We start from the raw sequence: 8,438 nt of genomic DNA, 5'->3' as shown, positions 1-8,438 counted from the left end.
TTTCTCATCATTTTGGACCATTGGCTATAGCCCATATCGTACGGCATACTATAGCGCGCAGTTTTTCATCATTTTTGAAGATTCGAAAAAAATGACGAAATGACAAAAACGATGGGTTATAGCCCATGTTTTTTGAAATTTTGAAAAAAAAAGTTAGCCTCGTTTCTCATCATTTTGGACCGTGGGCTATAGCCCATATCGTACGGCATACTATAGCGCGCAGTTTTTCATCATTTTTGAAGATTTGAAAAAAATGACGAAATGACAAAAACGATGGGTTATAGGCTATAGCCCATGTTTTTTGAAATTTTGAAAAAAAAAGTTAGCCTCGTTTCTCATCATTTTGGACCGTGGGCTATAGCCCATATCGTACGGCATACTATAGCGCGCTGTTTTTCATCATTTTTGAGGATTTGAAAAAAATGACGAAATGACAAAAACGATGGGTTATAGCCCATGTTTTTTGAAATCTACACAATTAGAGAATGTAGAGAATTTGATATTTTGATCAACGTTTTCCTGTTATCCTAATGGTACAAACATCAATACAGCATGGAATTGTTCACAAACGTATCCAACGATAACAAAATATTCTTTAGTTTTGGGTCTCAGGGCTAAATCTGAAATGGTGGTCCGTGGCTCAAATGCTGAATAAATAAGAGCGTCTCTTGATATGAAAAAAAGTTGAAAACCACTGGTCTACAGTATGTACGCACCGGGTCTGAGGGTCCCAGCTGGTGCAGACGGTCAGGTCTCTGTTGTCTCTCATACGAGCCCAGGGAATGTCATCCTCCTCTGGACACAAACCCATGGCCTTTACACTCTCCTCCAAACTCAACACACTGGCCAGAGCCACAGAACACAGAGGTTAGCAATCCTTTACGTGCAAAGTGTTCATGTGTTGATTGAGTGTTCTGTTGTGTACAAGTGGTGGAAAAAGTACTCCATTTGTTTTACTTAAGTATAAGCACTCATTATGCAGAAAATCTATGAAAACAGTAGTATGAAAACAGCAGATCAGTTAACGTGTCACGATTTTCAAATGGTAGACTGAACTGAAGTGGTTAATCTATGTTTTGTAATAATAATAAAATCTATAACAAATGTTTGCAAATAATTGTAGTGGAGTAAAAGTACAATATTTTCCACTCACATGTCTGCTTCTAGGATGAGGTCCAGCAGCATCCTCTCTGTGCGCACCTGGGCAAAGTGCAGTGATTGGTTGAGCCTGGTCCTGAGCGCAATGAACTCTGGGATTTTCTCAAATGCTCCATACTTGTACGCCTGGATGATATACTCTGAGGTCTAATTGGAAAAGGTGAAGGAAGCAAAGAGACTTCAGACAGGAAGACTTAACAAAGTGGGACATTAATGATGAAGACATAAGTAGAACAAATTGTTCAGACAGCCCCAAATCACATTTTTGGCCTATATCCAGATTGGAACCAAATTGGTTTCATCAAATCTGAGGAGCAACAAATCCACACGCTAATCCAATTGGACACACACTCCTCTTAGGTGGTTAGAAATAAAATTAAAATGTGATTTCATCTCTTTCTGGTGGAAACCTATTGTCCAAACTTTTTACTTTTCAGGATTCAAATTCAAAGTAGCAAAAGTAGCAGATCTACAAGCTCAAAGCACGTTGGTTTGTGCTGCGCTTCGAGCATGCAGATCTGCTACTTTTGTGTGATGCTGTAGTTGTAGAAGGATGAAGTAGAGTGTTAATTTACGGAAAAACACACAAAAAGTTAAAATATGGGGATTAGAGGTTTCTGCCAGACCACAACCATTCCTAAACAAGTGTCTCAGTCTGTGGACACTGAAGCCTGATTTAGACTTTGTTGTACGATGGTGTCACAAGCCAAAAATAACCAATGTACAAGCTCACAACCCATGGCATGGTGACGCGTTGTGACTAGTGAGCTTGTAGATCTGTCGGTTTTTTTGCCAAGCGACGCGGTCGTACAGCAGAGGATAAATGAAGCGTTACTCACGCCTATGTCATCATTACATCATTACCGCCGTAACCAATGCAGATTATAGGTCGGCGACGTATGAATACAGAAACTTGATCTGACGATCACCCGCAAATAACAGTGTGGACAGTCAATCCTATATCTCCAATTTGATTATGTCATTATTTGGATTTGCCTGCAGTCCGAACAAAACCTAAGAATCAATATACCAGTATTACTAGTACGTAGACATTTGGTGGACTTACATCTTTTTGGTTCGAGTGGAAAAACCTGATGGAGAAATTACACGACTGGGAGGCAGCAGCAAACTGACCCAGAGACTCTGCATAGCGCGTCAACACATACCTGGGGGCAAGAAAGAGAACAATGTATCCAAATATATCCTGAATTATTATTTTAAATCTAAAAGCTTTCCTTTTCCTCCCCAATGTAGTCAATTATTTCCTCCCCCCCCCCACACATTTGTGGACTGCCGTGGTATCCTAGTGACTGGCCTGCCAGTGAGGGTCCATGTGGTTCCATTTGTACACTCTCAAGAGTTACTACAGACCAGTGAGGGTCCATGTGGTTCCATTTGTACACTCTCAAGAGTTACTACAGACCAGTGAGGGTCCATGTGGTTCCATTTGTACACTCTCAAGAGTTACTACAGACCAGTGAGGGTCCATGTGGTTCCATTTGTACACTCTCAAGAGTTACTACAGACCCGTACAGGGCCATTTGGAACCAACTTTGACTGGTGTAGCAGAGTGTTTCTAGTGAGCCAACATGCACAATAGCAGCACCCTGACTCTGTATGACCAGAATGGAACAGAGCCTTCATTAGTATCATCGGTAACACCTGTGAAGGAAGTAGGGAAGGGGCCCACGGCGTGTGTTCGCATAGACTGTGGATTGAAAAACCCAGACAGATTGTGGTGGGCAACTACTTGGCTATTCTTTATGACCAATGGCAATGCAACCAATTCTGTACGGGAACCCCTTTTGGTGTTTTAACTATTGAAAAATAGCAGATCTACAAGCTCATAGCATGCCACTCGGTGGCGTGCTATGAGCTTGTAGGTCTGCTATTTTTGAAAAATCGTGAAAATGCGGCAAAAATCAAAAACATATATTCTTTCAGAAGACTTTTTTAATTTTATTTCGACGTCAGGCCTAAATGGGTCAAGAATTAATTTGAGTTGCAGGGACTGACCCGATGGTGTCGTGTTGTACATGTTTAGCATCCAGACTGGAGTACAGGTCCACCACAGGCTCGAAGGCTCCCAGGTGACAGTATAGGAGCAGCAGCAACAACTTGAACTGGGCATTTGAGGGGCTGTGAGACAGACCCTCATGGAGGAGACCCAGACCCTGCCACACCATGCTTACGTCCCCTGCAAAACACATCACTAAACCTTGTTAGTTATTCATTTAGTTTTGTCCATTTAACACAACATTGATATATACATAAATCTGCTACTTTGTTAGTGGCCTAAAATGGAGTTAGGTGGTTTTCTACTGACAGCGAATTATACAAAGACTTATAAAGAGCAGAGAAAGAGTGCTAAGAGAGATAGAGAAAGGGGGGGGGGGGGGGGGTGAGACTTACCCGTGTCTGTCCAGAGGTCAACATATACATGAGCTGCCATGAGACAATACATATCTGAGAACTGCAGCTCCGTCTTCAGAGCCGTCTCTCCTAGTGGACGTGGATATACATTTATGTTTTATATACAACCAGAAGTAAAACCTCACAACTGAAAGACTTTGTCAGACACACACGCACGCTGAGTTTCATAAACAATATCGTTGTCGGGCAGAAACCTCTTATCTCCATAGTTTAACGCCCTTGATCAAACTACAGCATCACACAAAAGCATCAAAAGTAGATCTACAAGCTGGAAACGTGGAGCTAATAACCGAAAATAGACACATTGTAAGCTTGAAATGCTGTGAGCTGCGTTCACACGGGCAGATATAAAGATGCAGTCTACCATTAATTTTCAATGGAAGCCAGCGACATGACGATACAATGCTGCAAAAGATACAACAGCTACAAAAAAGATTGAGCTGGTTGCAACTTCAGCTACAATGATACAAAGCTATCTGCCAATGTGAACGCAGCATAAGATTCGGTGCGTGACACAGACATGCTGACTTCTTATGGAATCCAAATGACTGAAATTCATCATGAAATTCATCCATGTCAAGAAAACATTTAATTAAATTCTGCGCAACTTTGAAAGAGAGTAACCTCTCTTACCAAACTGTAACCCGTGACGATAATGAGCTTTAAGTTCTCTGATGAGCCGCAGTTTTCCTTCTACGTCCAGCAGGTGGTGCAGTCCGAGTGCGCGGCTCAGCTGACACACACATAAATGTCTCTGTAGAATTTTGGTGTCGCCTGGAAATGCGAAGCCTCCCTCACCCTCCTCCTCGCCCAATGGAACCGCTTCTCCCAGGCGGTTAATAAACTGAAAGAAACATTACATGGAGAAAATAAGAAACGCAGAGTGATAGTTAGTTCACAGTTCTCTGAAAAAAGGTTTTCAGTGGTCCTCAAACTTTTTCATGTCAAGTCCTCTCAAAATTATAATGATAAATGACCATGATAAATTAGCGCAAATCTTCAAGATTTTACAAACAAATAGCAGATCCACAAGCTTATAGCACGACACGAATGACGTACTATGAGGTTCTATATCTGCTATTTTTGAATAGCCAAAGAAATTAAATGACACAGATGCTTTGCCAGTTTAATCTCGTACAATGCGCTGATAATGTACACAGTATATACCTAATGCTATGTTCATGGACTCGTTTCTCATCATTTTGGACCGTGGGCTATAGCCCATATCGTACGGCATACTATGGCACGCCGTTTTTCATCATTTTTGAGGATTTGAAAAAAATGAAAAAATGAAAAAAAACGATGGGTTATAGCCCATGTTTTTTGAAATTTTGAAAAAAGAAATCCAGGCCCATGAATTAGAGGATAAAGCTCACATGTTACCCAAATAGTTGAATACACAAAAGCTAAGGCACTGGTGTCGTACTTCTGGTTTACCGGAACGGGGTTCAACTCCCTGCAGTGCCCTGCTCAATGTGTTGTATTTACCGCAATTAGTGCGCAATTAGTGTTGCGGAGGATGAGAAACATTAGCAAATTACGGAGTGTTGCGGAGGATGAGAAACATTAGCAAATTGCGGAGTGTTGCGGAAAAGAGTGTTAAAAAAAAAAAAAAAAAACGATAGGTTATAGCCCATCGGTTTTTGATTTTTTTGGAAAAATTGCGGAGGAATTGCGGAGTGTTGCGGAAAATTTGCGGAAAATTTGCTGAAAAATTGCGGAAATTGCGAAATTGTGGAAATTTGAAATTGCGGAAATTGCCGAAATTGAAAATTGCCTACTAATTAGCCTACTTTTGTGCCCAACCTAACTTCCCAAGACCATCTGTAAACAATTCCCCGTTCCCCCTATCAGTAATGTGATCTATTACAACACATTACCCACACTGAACATCATTTGCTGTATATATATATATATATCTATATATTCAGAACGGGTAAGGACTAGTGTAAGCAACTAAGCAATGTATGTGCAAGTGAAGTACCAATATGTATGTACAGTATGTGCAAGTGAAGTATGCATATGTGCAAGTTGACTATTCAGTTAAGGCCTAAACGGCTTCCCATAGTGTGGGGACATAAAAGTCTATTATCTGGCATCCAATAGGATCATTGGGTTCTCAGTGGGGGGGGCAGGGCAGCTCAGCTCCCAGCCTCCCACCTCCGTCTCAGTGGGGATAAGACAACGAACGCAGATCATCTCCCTGTATCACAGCTTAATTGTCTTTACTGCTGGAATATCAGGGCGGTAATGCAGCTTAAATAGGCCATTGTGGAACCGAATGGAGACGTTATTTTATAGGAACATAAAATTATGTTGGGGGGGGGGGGGGGGGGGTAGGAAGATTGGCACTTAAGAACCAGATGAAATGTCTGAATGAATTACCAACCAATGCCATATCCCATAGGAGCTACTCTCAGATATGTTCTTATGGTGAACGTTGTGTCTGTGCGTGTGTGTGTGCGTGCGTGCGTGAGCATGTGAGCACCAATCTATCATGCCACTGAATCTGATCAGACATCCTCCTCATTTGTGTGAAATGGTGATTCTTACTGTATACCACTTAAACCCGGAGTCCCCTGGGCTGGGGCTCTGCCCTATCGGCCCCCTCTTGTTTCTTTTCTCTCTGATCTACAAGCTCACGACGACACATTGTGAGCTTGTACATTTGCTGCTGAATGTTCGCCCCCAGAATCGGGATGTTATGATTAATGAGGTGTATATGAATTGTCTGACCCGTGTAGTGCTTACTATTGGCTGATTACAATGTGTCTGTCTTTGTCTTGTCTGTCTGTCTGTCTGTCTGTCTGTAAACAGGACTGTGTTAATGTGAGTGTTTAGGTCTATTAGTGTTACAGCAAGGAAGCAGAACAAATAGGTCCCTTTTATCTGCTGGAATTCATTATTAATGAGGACATGGAGGTTAATCTGCTGGTTAATCACACGGGAAGAGAGAGAGAGAGAGAGAGAGAGAGAGAGACTGACTGACTGACTGACAGAGAGCATATGATGTCATTGCATGCTTGCTTGAAACTGTAAAACATGTGTATTTATTTGTCCCAGGTGATTGGTTTACGACACTGAGATCATGTCAGAATGCGGGGCAGGGTGGTGTAATCATTACACTTTATATTTGTAATGTACTTATATTAACAAACTTCGACCTCGGCCCTGAGGGCGACGCATCCGCCTGGATGACGGCAGATTGCTGGGCGAGTGCTGGCGCTTTGACATGGGGGGTCAGATCAACATATCTGCCTGGGTGACAGCAGACTGTTGGCTGAGCGCTGGTGCTTTGGCATTGGGGTAAGATCTTAATTTTTGGGCCTGTTGAGAAATCTAGTTTTCGGACATTGGTTGTCAAAATGTCAATAACCGTCAAAGATGGTGGCGCCCTGTGACAGATGCTTGATAGATACACCGGCAACGTTACTTTCTAACTTGTAACTTGTAAAATGAAAACAAATGGACCCTTACGGGACAGAGAATGAGTCATGACTGAATGTCGTAGTATTTTTCAGGTGAATCAAAATGGTGAATAAGCCAGCAAGCTCCGCAGGGGGTCGCACCCCATCCCAGTAAAACCAGGAGTACCATACCACCATGTGTCATCAAGTGACATCATCAGGGATCTCCATCCCTGATGATGTCACGTGATGTCACATGCTCCATCCCTGATGATGTCACGTGATGTCACATGCTCCATCCCTGATGATGTCACTTGCCCGGCCAACCAATGATGCGCTGAGCTTTGCCCAGACACCTCTTCTTGTACAAGCGAGGGAAGCTTGTGTGTGTGTGTGTGTGTGTGTGTGTGTGTGTGTGTGTGAGTATATGAATGTCAGTTCAGGACAGTACCCCCCTCTCATCAGATAAGCATTAATTGTGTAATCCCGTTGATCCGGTTTGTAATCCTTGCACGCACACACGCGCACACACACACACACACACACACACACACACACACACACACACACACACACACACAGTGTTCAGATTATATGTTGTTTACAGAAGGTTTGTTTATTGTTCATTTACAGATCTACAGAGTGTCTCTGAGAGGTATAGGCAGAAATGGACAGAGACTGGGAGCGACCGCAGATAGATCTCACTGTCTGAGGTGTTAAAATGACCCCAAACATTTTTGTGAAAGTGAAATATCCCTTCAACAGGAAAGCAAACAAGCACCCCCCCCCCCTAACCATAACATAGCCTCGACGCAAAATTGTTCTTCCATTTTCTTTCTTTGTTCAATTTTAATTATTGGATTTTAAATTATTTTCATATATTATTTGCTTTAAATGGAGTTCCGCTTAAGGTTCCATTAAGCAGATAGCGGGCTGGCTTATAAAGAGGTATAGCCCCGAGGCAAAGTGGTAAACAAGAGAATTTAAATGTAATAATCATTGTTACAGAAAATAATTATTGTTGAGCAGTCCTATCTGCTTGTAGGTGTTTAAGCCATTAAGATGCACCTGTGTCACCTTATAGCTTATTATTTTAAACTTTAGCCGTTGAAAAATATAGCAGATCTACAAGTTCATAGTGCGGCACAGAGTGCCGTGCTACGAGCTTGTAGATCTGCTATTTTTCAACGAATAGATAAAATGTGGCACAAATGTTTGAATGTATATATTGTCCCGATATATACTGTTTCTATGTCAGAACCACTGACATAGAAACAGGGTTTTCAGACATTTTGTAGAAACTGGTCTCAGGTCTTAATGGGTTAAATAACACGACACATTAAGGAGGGGCCGTTGTCGCTCTGCATTGTTTGATGCAGTGGTGGAAGAAGTGTTCACGTTTTGAAAAGTCTGGTGTTCAAAATTTCACTTGAGTAAGTA

General features: G+C 42.0%; 1 protein-coding gene across 1 annotated transcript; it reads right to left on the bottom strand.

Moving 5' to 3' along the window:
* Positions 1-1,459: 1,459 nt before the first annotated feature.
* On the bottom strand, positions 1,460-3,586 carry LOC308309708 (N-alpha-acetyltransferase 25, NatB auxiliary subunit-like; the record flags this gene model as incomplete). Its single annotated transcript, XM_080755625.1, has 4 exons — positions 3,571-3,586; positions 3,175-3,355; positions 2,225-2,324; positions 1,460-1,465 (listed from the first exon to the last, which is right to left on the bottom strand). The coding sequence occupies exons 2-4, from the start codon at positions 3,342-3,344 to the stop codon at positions 1,460-1,462; spliced, it is 276 nt and encodes a 91-aa protein (XP_080611751.1). The 5' UTR covers positions 3,345-3,355; positions 3,571-3,586.
* Between the last annotated feature and the right edge of the window lie 4,852 nt (positions 3,587-8,438).

The sequence above is a fragment of the Protomyctophum bolini genome, assembly GCF_963924005.1.
Source record: "Protomyctophum bolini genome assembly, chromosome: 22".
NCBI lineage: Eukaryota > Metazoa > Chordata > Actinopteri > Myctophiformes > Myctophidae > Protomyctophum > Protomyctophum bolini.
Note: the sequence above shows the minus strand (reverse complement) of the source record. Positions and strands in the feature narration are given on the sequence as shown.